Raw genomic sequence first — 18,835 nt, 5'->3', positions numbered from 1 at the left:
CAAATATTATACAAATCAGGAACATTAAAAAGGCTGTATGGTGATGCAGTGGATAGCATGTTTGCCCCAAAAAGGTTAAGAAAGTTGCTGGTTCAAGCTTCGGCTAGGTCAGTTGGCGTTTTTGTGTGAAATTTGTGTGGAGTTTGCATTGTCCCCGTGTTTGCTTGGGTTTCCTCCATGTGCTCTGATTTCCAGTTCAAAGTCATGCAGTACAGGTGAATTGAGTAGGCTAAATTGTACTTAATGTATGTGTGTAAATGAATGTTTCTCAGTGATGGTTTGCAGCTGGAAGGGCTTCCGCTGTGTAAAACATATGCTGAATAAGTTGGCGGTTCAATCCACTGTGGCAACCCCAGATTAATAAAGAGACTAAGCCGAAAAGAAAATGAATGAATGAATGAATGAATGAATGAATGAATGAAAAAATAATAATAAAAACCCCATACTATGGAGTAATGATGGTTTGTTCTATAGACAATTGGGAAAAATTAGGAGGCTAATAATTTGGTCCCTAAAATGATTTTAAAAAAATTTGAAACTGCTTTTATTTTAGCCAGAATAAAACAAATAAGACTTTCTCTAGAAGAAAAAATATTATCAGACCTACTGTGAAATTTTCCTTGCTGTTACATATCATCTGGGAAAGATTTAAAAAGAAGAAAACAAATCAAAAGGGGGCTAATAATTCTGACTTCAACTGTATATATATTTACTCGTGTATACTGTACAAATGTACAAATGCATATTTTCTCCCTGCAGTGGTATTACAAGTATACACGAGGCCAAAGAAGTGGGAATGAAAATTGTGGAGGATTACGCCAGCTGCTGGTACTGGATAGTGATGTAAGCAGTCTTTCATCTAAGCTTAAATTATACAGTGATGGGCTCCAAGGGAATAACATTTGATTATAGTGTTTCACTGAATTCTTTATGATCAACATCAGTACACAATTAAATAAATATATAACTATAAATAAGTATAAATATAGAAAATATATAGTTTAAATATAAATATAATCCATTCTGATTAACAAAATGTGGTAATTATATGCATGAATTTCTATTTACTAATGAAATATACCAAAAATAATCAATGAATTAAAGAAATTCTGTTTGGGAATATGTAATCTAATCACAAGTTGCTCTTCTTATTGTGGCAGAGGGCTGTTCATAGCGCTGGTCATCAGTCTGATCTTCATCCTGTTGCTGCGATTCACTGCAGGCTTCCTCCTCTGGTTCATCATCTTCGCTGTCCTCCTGCTTGTGGCCTATGGTCAGTGTGCACATTATACTGTATATATAGACTAACAATAACGTTTTACATTTATAATGTTGCCAACAATTATTCATTTTAAATAAATCCTGTTCTTCTTAAGTTTGTGTCATGGTTTCAAGATCAAAGATCAAATAATGACTACCATATATTTCACCCTGATTTGTTCACCCAAATGTACTGTAATTCAGTGTAGTACTATTTTATATACAGTACCAGCAAATCATGTCATGCATATTTAAAGACAGGAAACACTTAAAAACTTCTATTTTTGGATCATAGTGCAGCATCAAGGCAGTAATTTATTGTCATTTAAAATCGTCCTTTTCTCAGAAGGAAGTTTTTAATAAGTAAACTTTGGCATGATCACAATACTTTCCTGTATTTTAGTACATGTTAGAATAAGTATTTATTGTATACTGTAAGGGCCCATCTATTAGTCCTATGGGAGAACTAACAGAATGAGTGAAGGTTACATTTGAATAAGCCTTCTCAAAAATTCTTAAACCTTTGTCTCATGAATCCAATTTTGACTCTTACTCTTATCTGACTCTAAATTATAATAATTTAAATTTAGATTCATCTAATTCAATCTGATTACCTTATTGGTTGTGATCTAATTTAGACTGATTAACCTAATAAATCCTCATTTTCAGTTAATGGTTCATTGTTTACCCAATGTCGCTTAGAGTCAGTATGCTGGCCAGTTACATCTGCTCACGGACACATCCTAGCCAGTTCTGGTTCTTAGATAGAGGATATAACTGTAAACTAATTTCCTTAAAGTAATTTTAGGCTGCCCCATGCTTGCGTATACATATATAATAAAGAAAGTTCAATTTAGCCACTAGTTTATATCATACTAAGTCAGTAATTGTGAGAAATCAACTGGTCTCTAAAGCTGTGGCTATGCTCCATGCATTAAACCTGAATGTATCAATCTTGGCCGTAGGCTGAGGAAACATAAGCCTAAACAATCTAATAGATTTAAATGATTTCAAGACATATTAGAGTTAAACAAGAATTTTACATTTATTCGTAAGGCAAAGATTTTTAATTCCAATTCACAATTACACAAAATAAGCCTATTCAGATTGTTCAACATCAATTACTCAAAGATAAATTTAAGAAATTAATACCTGACTGTGTAGAAGTATGTTGCTGCATATAAGCCTTGATTCAGAGCTCAGAGACTCCTGATCCCACAGACACTTTTGCACCTTTCCCCTAAATACTCAAATCACAACAAACAAACCATCACAAATTCACGACACTAAAAGCATCCCAAAGACCCTTGTCTGGTTAATGAGTTGGTGTGTTTTCCCAGGAGTGGAGCATCTGGCAAAGATCTTATCAAAGCCGATACCCAGATCAACATATACTAGTAAATTATTACAGTGAAACTGAAACAACTTTACCAATCACACCGAGACATTTAAAATGACACCAAACATGATTACAGGCCATAAGATCTTCTTCTCAGATTAAAAAACGTTGTTGTTTTAGTGCTGGACAATTCTTGTGGTCATGTCTTGTGTGGAATTAAAGTTCTCAGGGTTTAATATTATGGAGAGACTTAGCCATCCTTACAATATTGTATATAAAGTGTATTGTATTTGCATGAATACATGTAGGTATGTTACACTACGTTACATGGGCTGCAAGTTAAAGGTATAGGGAATAAGGATGGATGGCTGATGCAAAACTGACGTTTTGACAGTGTTGAAATTCAAAAGTGGAGATACTGTACTGTACTGTACTGAACCATACCACTCATAAAAATGAGGCATAATGCATTATTTCAACCATATTTTGCCTTTTTATATTGACAACATACTTTCTGCATAAAATTCCTTTTGTACATTTCAATAAAAGTTAACACTAAAATTGTTCAAACATTCAAGAAAGGTGGCAAAAACAGAAAAAAACACAATGGCTTACAGCAGGGGTCACCAATCTCGGTCCCGGAGGGCCGGTGTCTCTCCAGGGTTTAGCTCCAACTAGCCTCAACACACCTGCCTGGTTGTTTCAAGTATACCTAGGAAGACCTTGATTAGCTTGTTCAGGTGTGTTTGATTAGGGTTGGAGTTAAAATCTGCAGGACACCGGCCCTCCAGGAACAAGTATGGTGGCCCCTGGCTTATAGTTTTCTAAAACATTAATAAATAAATAATCTGACTGAAAAATCTGATCATGGGCGACATGGCTTAGGGGTTAGTACTGTATTGAACTGTCTAGTTCAAGTCCCAGCTGGGTCAGTTGACATTTCTTTGTGGAATTTGCATGTTCACCCTGTGTTGGTGTGAGGTTTCCCTCACAGTCCAAAGACATGCGGTATAGATTGAATTGAATAATATAATGGCTGTAGTGTATGTGCATGTAAGAATTAAGGGTGTTTTTCAGTATTTGATTGCACCTGGAAGGGCATCCACTATGTAAAACAAATGCTGGATAAGTTAGCAGTTCATTCCGCTGTGGCGACTCCTGATGGATAAAGGGATTAACCCAAAGGAAAATTTAATTAAATCAGATAATGTCAGCATATGATATTTAACGACTTGGCTACAAGGGCTTTTGTCAACTACTTTAAGAAATATCTATAAATTAAACGTTTCTTAGCTGAGAATTCAAATGTGATCAAACTTTAAATCATAACAAAAAAATAAATATTCATCAAAAAACTGAAGCACAAAGAATAGAACATAAACTGCTTAAAGAGCTGTGGAAATCATAATTCTCTTTTTTTCCTCCACTTGTTTTCAACCTGCTTTGTTGTATTGAGTATGGTAAACCAAAAAATAGCCCCTGACTTCTATTAGATTTCCTACTTTGCAAGTTAATGGGTAGTTGTATACATTTTATATGTATATATGTGTGTGTGTGTGTGTGTCTATGCAGGTCCAAACGCTTTCAAATTACCCAACACACACAGGATGTACAGCCATACACAAATATCTTTTATTGTTCATTTATTAATTTGCTGGAAATTAGAACTAAATTTAGAAATAATTTTGAAACAAATATTTGCTCTTAACAAACAAAATTAAATATGTAGGCTAATGAATGTCTTCAGTGGAGTGTGTACAACACTGTTTATCCACAAAAGCAAAGGAGTAAAGTAAAGAGTAAAAGCAAACTAAAAAGAAAGTAAAGAGGCTGAATGGAGGAGGCTCCTTTTTTAACTTTAAGTTATGGTGACCCACATGTCAAAACCATGTTGTTGGCAAATTGGCACTGTACATCAGTTATTAACATCTACACCTACTCCACACCTAAACCCAACCATCACAGTTATTAACGTTCACACCTACCCCACACCTAAACCCAACCTCACAGTTATTAACTTCTACACCTTCCCCAAACCAAAACCAAACCATCACAGTTATTAACGTCTACACCTTCCCCAATTCTAAACCCAAGTATTGTTGTTATTGATGTCTACACCTTCCCCAAACCAAAACCCAACCATCACAGTTATTAACGTCTACACCTTCCCCAATTCTAAACCCAAGTATTGTTGTTATTAACGTCTACACCTCCCCCAACCATAAACCTAACCATCACAGTTATTAACGTCTACACCTTCCCCAAACCAAAACCCAACCATCACAGTTATTAACGTCTACACCTTCCCCAATTCTAAACCCAAGTATTGTTGTTATTAACGTCTACACCTTTCCCAACCATAAACCTAACCATCACAGTTATTAACGTCTACATTTTCCCCAACCCTAAACCCAACCATCACAGTTTTTAACATCTACACCTTCCCCAGCCCTAAATCCAACTATCACAGTTATTAACATCCACACCTTGACCAAACCTAAACCCAACCATCATTGTTATTAACGTCTACACCTACCCTAAACTTAAACCCAACCATTGCAGTTATTAACATATACACCTTGACCAAACCTAAAGCCAACCATCGCAGTTATTAACATCTACACCTTCCCAAACTTAAATCCAACCATCACAGTTTTTAACATACAGCCGGGAGTTGCGGAGGCTTTCATACTTGACCTGCTCGCCATTGCACTGTTATTTGCAACCACAGGGGGTGATGCCGAGTAGGCTAACCATCATGTTAGAATGGATGAAGAAGTCAGCAAGTTGCATGGTGGAGTTGCTAAATTAATGAATATAATAATATATCAAATGAATATGTTTTGGATGAAACTAATGAAAACATTTGCTGAAAATGTTCTCTGTTAAGTATTTCCCCCATCTTGCCAACAACATCTCGTTGTGACATCATGCATGGTTTAATGGAATCTTGATAACTGCTTACTGATAATTTATGTCTCTCTAACTTACTATAAGTCATGCCCCTTCATGTTATGCACCTGTCTTGCAGTCCACAGACAGATATACTTGGGATGTGCAGTCACTGTTAGGCAGAAAAGATTATAGCAGTGCAACATTTTACAAAGACCTCGTCTTTGCGTCTGAAAACGTGACATGCAGCACTAAAAAAACTGGTTCTGCCATGTTGCCCTTGTCATGTCAACTAATCTTACAACACTTGCCCTGACTTTGTAGTTCTTTTGATTGGTCCACTGCTGTGGAACTGACATTGATGAGTGCCACTGTTTTATCTTGACGTGCCATTTAAAAAACACAGTAGCAAAGAAAGACAATGGAAATATATGATTCCGTCTCATCTCATGCTCACACTAGTCTTTCTCCTTTCGCTACACACATGCACAAGATTGTACAGTTTTGATCTGCTGCACGCCCGATTATGAATGGACCTCTTTTCAGTGCTAGCATTTTTATTAAAACAGATTTCAGTTCAGATTTCTGTTGCTGGCAAAAATCGTCTGCCTGTTCAAAACAAACAGAAAAAGCAAGCACTGATATTTGTTTTTATTCCTGTTGTACTGTACCCATGGCTATGACCAGAGCCAAAGTCTCTTTAAGGCAAGTCATTTTACTCGGCGGGCATCTTTGAAACGCCTCCCGGGCAGTATGCACTGGCATTCTGTCTGAATGGGGAAACATTCAATTCTCCAAAACTATTTGCCAAGTTTACAATTACGTTACATATTTTTAATTACCAATAAAAATAAACAACAACCGTCTCATATGTTTAGTTTCTAAACATTCAAATCAAACAAAATCTGCATTTTTTTTAGGTTGTTTGAGCTAATGAGCATGTGCACTTGAAAGGAACGAGATCACGACACCAACCTCATTTGTGGCAGTGTTGCACATTATCTTCCTCTGAATAATGATCGTCTGAACATGCTGTACTTCTGACATAATTCACAACTTGATGGTGAATGTCCTCCAGAAATGAAAATTTGAGTTTGAGTAGTTGCTGCCATGTGATGTGCATTTCACAGGACAGGACGGACTGTACCTCGCGGACATTACTTACAGATTACAAAACCAGGAAACTTTTGATTCAAGTGTTCTGGGTTAAGTTAAAAGTAGATATTTTAATCTATATGGATATATTTCTTATGTCTGTAAAGCAAGTATTTGCTGAGATTTTAGTGTTATTGTTGATAGCAATGAACTGTCGTAAAAGTACCTATCTGGTCCGAGCTTCTCCCCCAGCGAAATGTCAGTCTATAGTGATTGATGATAGGCTCCTGTTCCGGTAGGCGGGCTTCATTCGCCATATTCACCTTTACATTTTTCCCCATTTAAAACTATACGGGTGACACTGTCACGGTTGATGGGTTTGTGTGTTCTTTCTGTATGTTATGTGTCATGCCTTGTGTGTTGTCGTGTGCAAGGGTGTGTGATTTGTTTACCTTTTGTGTTGACTGCATGCTTTCTATCAGCTGACTCATCAGCTGACCTAATCATCCTCCAGCTGATCATTGTTTAATGACTATATATTTCAGCCTGTAGTTACTGCTGGTTATCAGTTCGTTGTTTGTCCTTGTTCCTGTCTGTTGTTCCCCAGAATCCTTCGCTGTCCGTTTGATGTCTTCATTGTGGCCTGTGGCTATTTTTTTGTTTTGAACGATCTTGTGTCCGGAACATCCAGTGGTATCCTTTGATACATTCTTTCATTTTGTTTATTAAATCCTTGCAATTGGATCCTCTCTGTCTAAGTGTCGTGACAGACACGTCATGTATATTCTATGGTCTTTGCCCCAGAATACATACCAAACCATGACCTTTGTGTACTGTTACACCCCAACCTGTAACAGATCCTTCTTTTACTTACAGGAATCTGGCACTGTTACTGGGAGTTCGCTGTTCTCAGGGAGACTCCTGGAGCAGACGTCACCATCTCTGACATCGGCTTCCAGACGGACCTCCACGTCTACCTACAACTCAGTCAGACCTGGCTAGTCTTCAGTAAGAGACAGTTGATGGGACTCCGCGTTGTGTCTTTGAATACGTTTCAATTGTTCTTCTCTTCTGCTTAGTGGTGACTCTGGGTTTGACTGAAGCCTCCATAGTTTTGATGCTCATATTCCTGAGAAAGCGGGTTCGCATTGCTATCGCTCTGCTCCGAGAGGGTAGCAGGTGAGTGTGTATCTCTATATCTGACCTTCAGACATGTGTACATTGAGAATAATTGCTGTTCTGATTATCTGTGTGTTTATTTGTGTTTCTGCAGGGCCATCAGTTACATCATGTCTGCTCTGTTCTATCCCATCATTACCTTTGTGCTGCTTGCCATCTGTATCTCCTACTGGGCCATGACTGCACTGTATCCTCTTCATTTACTGACTCATAACACCCAAATGCTTTTTAAAGGGATAGTTTACCCAAAAATAAACATTTGAAGAATTCAGATGCAAAACCCTCTAAATCCATCCGACCTTTTTTCTCCTCTGATTAGGTTTAGAAGTTTAATTTTATATGTAACAATAAGGGTATTACCAAGTTAATAAAATAACTTTTTTCAAAAATGACAATTCTTTGGTTTTAACAAGGTAAATTTTCTTTTGCATCAAAACCAGCAAAATCCACCAGTGTTTTTTTATTTTTTGCAAAAACCTCTAAATCCATATATTGGAACAAGACATTGTAATAAGTTGAAAATTAATAAAGATGCAATTCGAAAGTATTTTACCAAACATTAAACACATTACACAAACTACCTAAAATTAAAAACATATAAATCTGTCAAGTAGGTGGCGGTTCATTCTGCTGTGATAAACCAGGGAAAAAGCAGAAATCTGTCAACTAAGTGCATTAATCAATACAATTAAAACTGACATTAATTCAATCTTAACAATCTATTGTTATTTCTGATATTTGTCTAATTAATCTAATTAAGACAATAATAAGATTAAGGCATTTACATAAGTTGCTTTTTGAATGTTTCTTTCATGATCACATTTTACATGTTAGATTAACGTCATTGCGTCACCGCTCTATCCGCATTTCCTCCGAAGTTTCATGTAACGTTAATTTTGGGTGTTTCATTATTTGTTTATCAACTTTAACTGCGGCTTGGCACTTTCACTTTCATTCAGGCATGTCCCCCGTGTGTGTGCGCGTGTGTGTGTGTGTGTGTGGACTATCCTGTCCCAAAACGCGGCGAAAATCGATACATGACGGTAATCGTTCGATTAAGGTGGTTACATGTCTGTAATGCACTTTAATAGTGCGACTAAAATCTGCATACTCCACACATCATATTTCGATTTCCCTTTTAGTTTGATTATGACCTTAATCTGATTAAATTAATAAAAAAAAAACGCTGTTTACATGGTCGACTCTTAATCAGAGTATTGTCCTAATTGCATTGAAATCAAATTATTTGTGTCCATGTAAACATAGTAATTATAAGCTAAGCTTGGTAGATTAAAAAAATGTAGTGTAAAAACATTGTGAAACATTAATATCTGTGCATAGGCCATTAATATAAAAAGCTTATCAGACAAACAGGTATTGTGAAGTAATACAAATAATGTATAGTTTTGTACATTATATTTATCTTTTAAAAATAGCTTAAATTAGCAAATAAAACACAAGGTAGGAACACTGGGCAAAAAGGGGATGCCTCTCAGACATTTTTACAAGCTGTTATTCATACATTCTCACCACACTTAAGGTCTTGGTCTCTTGTTTATCATCATAGCATCCATTAGGGATAAAAAACGGCATCGTAACTCTGTCTTACATGAAACACAGTTGTCGTTTAATGTATATTAAATTGGACTCATTCAAAGTTGGGTTGCTGTGCAAAAAAGTTATGAATGCATGCTACACTTTCAACTGTACAGTGTGTTTTCTTTTTCTTATAATGCACAGAGTTTTGAAGTAAGGGACATTTTAAAATCGGAATCAGAAGCAAAATAAAACATTGAATACATATGAATCGATTCGCGCCGTCTGATTGGTTCTCGGGATATAGCAGCTTTCAAAGTCAAGTGGCGTCTAGAGGCTTTTACAAATAAACTGTTATTTCTGAATGAATATATGCTGGGATTTGGATGATTAGAAGCAAATCTATTTGTTGATGGTGCCTGAAGCCTTCTATCTATGTCTTTAGCCCTTTTCACACATACAGACCATTCCGGAAAATTGCCGGCAATTTTCCGGAAAGGTTGTATGTGTGAACAGGTCCTTTTTGAAAATACTGGTAAATTCGTTCTGGCTATTTTCCGGAAAGAGAAGTTGTAACATTACCGGCAATTTGCCGGAATACTGCACTGTGTGAATGCAGAGGGAAAATTGCCGTAATAAGCGCGTGCACGTCTAGAACGTGCTGACGTAAGACGTCTGCTTTAGCCAATCACAACAGTCAGACGCATTTACGCCCGCGCGGTTTGTGAGAATAAAAGCCTTTGAATATTTTTCCAGACACATTTAGCTGCTAGAAGTTAGTCAGATCACGTTTATATGTTCTTCTTAATGCCAACTGTGTAAATAATCATCGATGAGATGCTTATGATAAGCCGTTGTTTGTTTACCTTCAAGCTTTGCGTGTGCCTGTGAAACAGCCTATGAGCGCCTGCACACGCACATATTATGAACATCTCGACATGCAAAAGTGATCCTGCGAAAGTTGTTCACAATATTGATCATCCACAGAGTTTGTAATTTAGTCAAATGTTTACAAAGACAAGCGCAGCCGTTTAAAGCTCATTTGTTGTGAATGATGTCAGAATTTACTGGTATTTTGGAATGGATGTGTGAATGCTCTTTTCCGGAAAATTTCCGTAACGTCCTCGCCTGTGTGAACAGCGCTTTTTTGAATATACCGGTAAAGTCGTTCCAGAAATTTTCCAGATATTTACCGGTATCACTGTGTGAAAGGGGCTATTATCTCATTTTGGCGGAAGTGGGGTTTAGCTGCTTTGGCATCTGAACTCTTTATTTTTTGTTAAATTACTCCCTCACAGGTCATCAAAGATGTAGGTGCCTTTGACCAAGCTGTGGATTAAAACTAATAACATTGTAAATAATTGTAATTATTTATTAAATGGGATGATCGTTTTACATAATAAGACCTCAGTGTGTCATCATACTCCTATATGCGTTTATTTTAAATCTCAATAGTCTGCCACCATTTACTGCCATTTAATTAATCATCAAAAATCCCAAATTCCTTTAACGAAAGCGAACATTTCTTTCAAATTCTAGTGAAGAAAGGCACCTACATCTTGGATTATCTGTGGGTGAGTAAAGTAACAGGAAACTTTCACTTAGTTGAATTATCCTATTAACTTCTTTTAGTGTGTCATTTTACAGATTAGGCATAAAAAATATCTGATATGTTAGAAATAAGCTACAAAGTTCACTTTAAAGGGAGTTATTTTCTATTTCAGTAGGTACTGTTTCTGTATGCCTTGAACTTTGTCAGTTTTCTTTAGACAATGTAGATATAAAAATATCCTGAATTAAAGTCATTCCTCTCCAAGGAATGTCCAAGAGTACGGAGCCTGGTTGATGCCTTACATGTGTTAAGCATGTTTTCATCCTTCATGTCTAAAAGACATTGCTTCACATATCTAACATACACTATCTGACAAAAGTTTTGTCGTCAATCCCAGTTGTAAAAACAACAAATAATAACTTCTAGTCGATGATTTGGAAAAGTGTCAGAAGGTTGATTTTTCCTATGACTCATCTGTTGAACTGCAGGCCAATCATCTCAAATACTGAAGAAAACCTGCTGGAACCTGCATGAAACCAAAATTCTCACAGAAATCAGTCAAGTTTGGTAAAGGAAACATCATGATTTGGGGTTACAATATGCAGAGTGGATGGCAACATCAGCAGCCTGAGGTATCAAGATGTGCTGCCCATTACATTACAAACCACTGGATATGGCAAATTCTTCAGCATTCTTCAGGATAGCACTCCTTCTTAGGCTGTGTTCACACCAGGAACAGAACGCGTGGATTAATCGTGCTATTCACGCGGATAAATCCGCTTCATTCGTGCGTCAAATTCACTTCACAACAGACGCGGATTCACATGGTGGGCGTTGCTTCTGTCTGCCCGGGGACTCTAGCTTCATTGCTAAATGACTAACATGGATATTATTGAGACAATAACTCTGTTTATGTACTTTATAAAGGCTAAAAAAAAGCGTCAATATGTTTGGAGCAGTGTCTGAGTCCACTAAATCTGTTCAGAGGTGCAGCAGCTCTGTGAGCTCATCAACTCCTCTAGAAACTTAACCTGGATGATGAAAGCCCTCAGCCAATTTTCTGACTGAGCCAAACCCAATTTGATGAACTGTTGTCAGTGTGTAGGAGGATTTTCCCCCAGGACACCAACAACAGGCACTACGTCATAATCACACCCCCACAAGAGCAAGCTCCTGATTGGTTAACGCGGCGTGAATGTCTGCTGAAGTTCAGATTTTCGAACTTGAGCAATTCACGTGACACACACGTCAAATTTGCAAAACACTCAATTCGGGCCGCGCTATTTGCTCAATTCGCATCATTCGCACCATGCCATTCATGTGTATCACGCCGCAGGATGTCTATTCGCACCTTTGCGTTGACTTAACATGTAAACCACTTGCACTTTATGCTTCTTCCACTTCTGGTGTAAACACAGCATTATACTTCAGCCTCCACTTCAAAGTTACAGAAAGCAAAGAAGGTCAAGGTGCTCTGGGATTGGCCAGCCCAGTCACTAGACATGAACATTATTAGGCATGTCTGGGGTAAGATGGAGGAGGCTTTGAAGATGAATTCTAAGAATCTTGATGAACTCTGTGAGTCCTGCAAGAACGCCTTCTTTGCCAGACCAGATGACTTTATTAATAAGTTATTTGATTCATTGCAGAGATGTTTGGATGCAGTCCTCCAAGCTCATGAGAGTCATACACAATATTAATAGTTTTTCCTCTGCACCATGACAATATACTTCATACTGTACATTATTTCTTTTAGGTGACAAGACTTTTGTCTAAGCAAAGTCTAGTTAAATAATTAAAAATCAAGGCATGATCATATTTTATTTTAGTAAATAAGCGTAATCTAGAGGACTTTGCCTTTCATATAAGCCACTTCTGATACCAAATGATCAACTAGAAGTCAAGTTAGTATTTGTTGTTCCTAAAACTTAAATAGGCGACAAAACTTTTGTCATGTAGTATACCGATACACATGCAGTTTGTCCCCTTCCGTTTACTGTACATTCACAAAATTAAACATGTGAACTTAAAGTGTGTGCTTTTGGCATGTGCTTATAGGTTATTACAACTTGTGAAAAGGGCATAACTGTACCTCTTTTAGTCAAGTTAATAGCTGGCTAGATGGAAGCTAGATGCTATTTATTTATTCATTCATTCATTCATTTTCTTTTCGACTTAGCCCCATTATTAATCTGGGGTCGCCACATGAACCGCCAATTTATCCAGCATATGTTTTGCGCAGCGGATGCTCTTCCAGCTGCAACCCATCACTGGGAAACATTGTTACACACTCATTCCCACACATACACTACGGTCAATTTTAGCATACCCAATTCACCTACAGTGTAGCGCATCTCTTCGCACTTGGGGGAAACTGGAGCACCTGGGAAGAAACCAACGTGAGCTGGGCAGAACTTGCAAACTCCACACAGAAATGCCAATTGGGCCAGCTTTTCAATGTCTATCCTGGCTTAATTCATCCTCCTAATTTAGCTTCTTTTTCCACTAGATGGCACTACTTTAATAGCTAAAAATGTGGGCACGTTTAATCTCTTAAACAATACCTTAAGAAAAAAAAAAGTATTTTTCTTAATTATATTAATTACAAATAATGTTATTAAATGCTCTCAATGTATTATTATTATTTGTATACAATATATTATCTTTATTTTATTTTAATTGTTAAGTTAGATTAGTGCCACATTTGTCTTTAGACCTTAACCAAACTTTAGATTTCTTGCATCTTCTGGTGATGCTGTTTACAAAGTTGCATCAGGTAATCCCAACTGCAAGTACGCCAACCAAACCTGCAGTCCTGAGGTGAGATGTCTACATTTCTAGACATAAAAATTAATAGTTCCAAAAACGTTTAACACTTAAATATGCACAAACATGTCTGAACATGTTGTTACTCAATGATTTCTTGATTATCAACAGAGCTTCAACAGGACCAACATCACCAAGCAGTGTCCCGGTGCTCAGTGTCTTTTTGCCTTTTACGGAGGAGAGAGCTTGTACCATCGATATATCTTCATCCTCCAGCTCTGTAATCTGCTGGTCTTCCTCTGGCTGGTTAATTTCACCATTGCTCTAGGACAGTGCACCGTGGCAGGGGCTTTCGCCTCATATTACTGGGCTCGGAGAAAGCCTGCAGACATCCCACCCTGCCCTGTGTTCTCCTCTTTTTCCAGGGCTTTACGGTATATTCCCAGTGTTTCCTACTGAGGTCAAAGGATTATTCAGACATGACCCATAAGATGGTAGATTCAGTTTTGTTGTTAAGTGTCTGTATTTATTTTTTTACAGGTACCACACAGGGTCTCTTGCTTTTGGATCTCTGATCTTAGCGGTGGTTCAACTCATCCGGGTCATTCTGGAATATCTGGACCACAAACTTAAAGGTTGCTAGATGTCTTATCCTTTTTTTTTTTTTTTTGCAGAATATTAATATATTGAAGTATACTTAAAGGGCACCTATTTCACCCCTTTTACAAGATGTAAGATAAGTCTTTGGTGTCTCCAGAATGTGTCTGTAAAGCTCAAAAAACCTGTCAGATTATTTATCATAGCCTCCAGACTCTGCCCATTTTGGTGTCTGAATACAATGCTGTTTTGGCAGCCGATGGCTTTAAATGCAAATCAGCTGCTTCTCCCCACCCAGTGCCCAAATAAACAGCCGTCTGTGATAGAAAGAGACATGAATGAAGCTGAAATAGGGTCACAGGTCAAAAATACCAACTAAGTTTATTTCATGTATTTGTGGTGGAGTTTTTTCAAGCCTTTCTAAAATGATGAGTTTCATACAAACAGAGTTAACTTGTTAACATAAGTTCGGCAGCTGGACCACACCTTACTTAGGCTCCTTAATCGATCATCTACTTCCTAAAACTTATTTAAGGCAAACCAGCCTCTAGCACTGTTCTTCTCGTTCTCTCAAACTCACCCTTCCCTCCCTCTATTTCCTTGTTTCCCATAAACAATTCTTATAACCCTCTCTTCCCTCCTAGGTAGAATCGGGAGGTATTCTACCTAGGTAGTACCCCCACTTTAAGTACCTGGGTGGGCATCATCGTTGGATTCCCAATCAACCTACCTACCAGTTTACTGTTTATCCTCTTACTTCCCTTCCCTTCATCCCATTGTTTTCTTACCATCACTTTCATCCCTACATCCCTACAATAAGTCTAGCTCAAAGTGTGGCGTGTCCAAGCTGGTGAAATGCCGTTTGCAGTACACGCACACACATATACACGTTTACTTGCACCATGCGGTCATTGCAATTATAATGATTAGGAATTTCATAGCAATTTAGTGTTTATTACAAACATGATCTGTTTTATAAATGTTTTTTCAAATTTATTTTTGAGGTGCAGGTGATCATGGAGAGTAGCATATGTTTTAATTCCAGTTTCTTTGCAAAAAATGTTCTGTGGACATGTCAATCAATTGGGTGGGAAGGGAAAAAAGCACTTCTATGTCATGTTGCGGTGGGCCTCAAAATCAGTGGGATTTGGCTCCTAGTTTAACGTCAGTAAATAAAAAAAAGAGACTTGTGTTTATATCACTCCAACATGACAGTTGGCACACTATATCTACACACAGTTCCATCCAAACAGCTAAGTTGATTTTCATCATGGGAGCCTTGTATGTACAAAAGTGGAAAATATATCTAAAAATAATTCTAGGTTATGGCTGTAACACTTGGGCTAAGTCAGAATGTTGATGCAATGTGACTTACATCTGAAGTTTGTGTGAAATGTCTGAACCAAAGAACATCAACAGCTGGTCAGATTTATTGTCAATGAGACAAATGGTGGACCTTACTGCTAAGAGCCCAAATTGTGGTGTGCTATCCACCAGGAGGATATTGTAAGCAATAAGAGGTGGCCAGCAAGTACTACAGATCTAAGCTGCATTCACATTTGGTTCAATTCACTGGTCCATGTACCTAAATTCAACTGCCCCACTTGCATCCATGCAAAAGCTCAAAATTAAAGACAGCTAATTTCTGCTGATACCAAAAGTGGAGCTTAAGAATTAATTACTGTTCCTGCATCACATCAGTTAGACAGATCATGAAACCGTTAAACTAACCACACAATATGACTAAACCTTAGAAACAAACATTTTGACACATTTTGTTTTTGGTGGTCTTGAATGTCTAATCACACAAAGCATTCAGATTACCCAACAAACCAATCTCTAATGTCAATTTAATTCATAAAAAGTATGTGTGTGAATCCTTCCTTAAAAGTATAGTTCACCCAAAAGAGAATATTGTATCATTTTCTGATCCTCCACTTCTTCCAAACCTGTTTGGGAGTCTTTCTTCTGTTGAAACAAATGAAGATTTACATTCATATTCCTACCATGGATGTTATTATATCTAACATTGTTCAGAATATCTTGTTTTCTGTTGAACAGAATTTAGAAACTCGGAAAAGTTTAGAATTACTTGAGTGTGATTAAGAAGAGCTTAATTTTTATGGCTGAACGATAAGGTGAAGCAAGTGCAAATATAAAGACCATCTTGAGACTTAAAGGGCCACTCAATGGTTATAGTTTGATTACAAGTATACAGAGAAAAGAGCCCAGTATACTTCAAATGAAGATCTTTTTTGTGCATCGTTTCAGGCCAAAAAGATGTTCTTCGCGTGGAAAAAGGTTTAGCTGCAGACCAGGTGCAGATACAAGCTCAGCTACATGCAACTCTTTTGTTGTGCACATCTAATCTCGCCCCTACTAGTGTGTTGGGTTGTTGTGGGAGTCCTACGGAGATGAAGTGAAGGGGTTGGAGTGTTTGGTGGAGGTTGCCTCTATTTCTGGGACATTATATCTCATTTGTGGGCATCAGGGAGTCTCTTTGACTATGCAAGAGAGCCTCTGAGCTTCAGGGAGACTTGGGATGTCTGCTATTAAAAATCTCTGATCATTCTTCCTAATTGAATGGTGCTCAGCCTCTTACTAAGCCATGATTTTTTTTTTTTTTTTTTTTTTTTTTTTCATTTCCCCGAACTGATATGGTTTAGTTATTTTCTCACTGCTGCCTTCGGCTTGTTTAAGTCAGTAGAGCTGCCGTACAGTTGAATCACATCATTCAACATTCTGAACTGAACTAAAACTTCATTAAACTGAAGCCCTGCTCACACTGTGATATTTTAGCCACGATTTTATCATCCGAGACAAATTTGGAAATCCTAAAAGATTCCTGAAATCCTAGGCTAAAATCGGTTATCTTTGATTGTTGGTTTGACAAGTTAACGAGAATTATTTATATTATTTATTAAATTTCCCATTAATTGTATTTCATTAACGTCTAGTCCCACCCCAACCCTAAACCCAACCGTCCCAGTAACGTACAAAGCAGTAGTTTAGTACAAAGTATTATTTAAATTGCCTAATAAATTACATTTTTTAACATCTAACCCCACTCCAACCCTAAACCCAACCATCCCAGTACTGTAAAAAAAAGGGATAATTGTTATACAGTGTTATAAATAAAAATGCTGCTATTTTGATGCGCATACCACACTACCAGCTGGCCGCGTATCCCATCTAGACTTTACTGCGGGGAAATGTCAAAACAGTTTTTTTTCTTCCTGGTTTTGTTATTGAGGCGTGCCTTGTGCAAGATTGGCACTATAGATTGTTTATTTTTGCTGCGAGGAATCATTTCAGAACGCTGGATAGTGAAAGTGCCACAGGTGGATGCCATCCAACTCCGGGGGAGTTCTCTTCCATGTTTGGTTTATCTTCATTGTCATTTAGTTTGACATTTCGATGGCTGAGATCTTACAGTGTGACATGGTAGCCATGTCCGTGCAGTCTGACATGTACAATCATTCAGGATTATTAAAAAAACGCACATTGTGTGCCGGCCTTAACTCAGCAGTCACCAACCCTGTTCCTGGAGAGCTGTCTTCCAGCAGAATTCAGCTCCAACCCTGATCAAACACACCTGAACCAATTAATTAGGATCTGAAGCAGCACTTGATAATTACAAACAGGTGTGTTTGGTCAGGGTGGCAACTGAAATCTGCAGAAAGGTAGCTCTTCAGGAACTAACAAAATAAACTTACTGTAAGTTGGCTTGACTAAAACTCCTGGTTGCAGTTGGAGGAAATGCATATAGACATAACCTTGGTCTAAAGCAGGGGTCAGAAGGTTCGGTCAGGGAAAGCTACAGTCTTGCAGAATTTTGCTCTAACCCTAACCATACACACCTGAACAAGTGAATCCAGATCTGTATGCTACTTGAAAGCTACTAGCAAGTGAGGTTGAATCAAAACTCTGCAGGTTCTAGCTTACCTACCTCTTGTCAAAACCAATGATATCCATCGTCCAGACAGACAGACAGACAGACAGACAGACAGACAGACAGACAGACAGACTAGATAGATAGATAGATAGATAGATAGATAGATAGATAGATAGATAGATAGATAGATAGATAGATAGATAGATAGATAGATAGATAGATAGATAGATAGATAGATAGATAGATAGATAATGGACAGACAGAGAGAGACTGACAGATAAATTGTAAGCTGCTCACTCTTATGTGTTTTTAGGAGCTCACAATGCATTTGCACGGTTCCTGCTCTGCTGTCTGAAGTGCTGCTTCTGGTGTCTGGAGCGATTTATACGCTTTATGAACAGGAATGCGTATATAATGGTGAGAAACATCCATACTTACAATAAACACAAACATTTTAGAGAATGTAAAGTAATTTTCATCATTTCTGTTTCACACTAGATTGCTATTTATGGAAAGAACTTCTGCACGTCAGCGCGGGAGGCGTTCTATTTACTGATGAGGAATGTAGTGAGGTGAGGATGTCCGGCATGTCAGTAGTACACTACAGCAGTGTTTCTCAACCAAGTTCCTGCAGGACCACCAGCTCTGCACATTTCCATGTCTCCATAACCAAACACATCTGATTTAGATCTCATTAGCAGAGACTGAAAGACATGGTATGGTT

The 18,835-nt window shown here is 37.7% G+C and overlaps 1 protein-coding gene across 5 annotated transcripts in view; it reads left to right on the top strand.

The window, feature by feature from the left end:
* Window positions 1–18,835, top strand: part of slc44a5a (solute carrier family 44 member 5a) — a 252,938-nt gene that overhangs the window by 219,866 nt on the left and 14,237 nt on the right. For all 5 annotated transcript variants that reach the window (XM_087239869.1, XM_087239872.1, XM_087239870.1 and 2 more), the window contains 10 exon segments: window positions 760–843; window positions 1,161–1,273; window positions 7,463–7,594; window positions 7,666–7,765; window positions 7,860–7,952; window positions 13,586–13,673; window positions 13,791–14,053; window positions 14,160–14,254; window positions 18,425–18,528; window positions 18,610–18,683. In XM_087239869.1, the coding sequence (XP_087095995.1) occupies window positions 760–843; window positions 1,161–1,273; window positions 7,463–7,594; window positions 7,666–7,765; window positions 7,860–7,952; window positions 13,586–13,673; window positions 13,791–14,053; window positions 14,160–14,254; window positions 18,425–18,528; window positions 18,610–18,683 (1,146 nt within the window).

The sequence above is a fragment of the Danio rerio genome, chromosome 2 (genome assembly GCF_052040795.2).
Source record: "Danio rerio strain M-AB ecotype USA chromosome 2, GRCz13ab, whole genome shotgun sequence".
NCBI classification, from domain to species: domain Eukaryota; kingdom Metazoa; phylum Chordata; class Actinopteri; order Cypriniformes; family Danionidae; genus Danio; species Danio rerio.
Note: the sequence above shows the minus strand (reverse complement) of the source record. Positions and strands in the feature narration are given on the sequence as shown.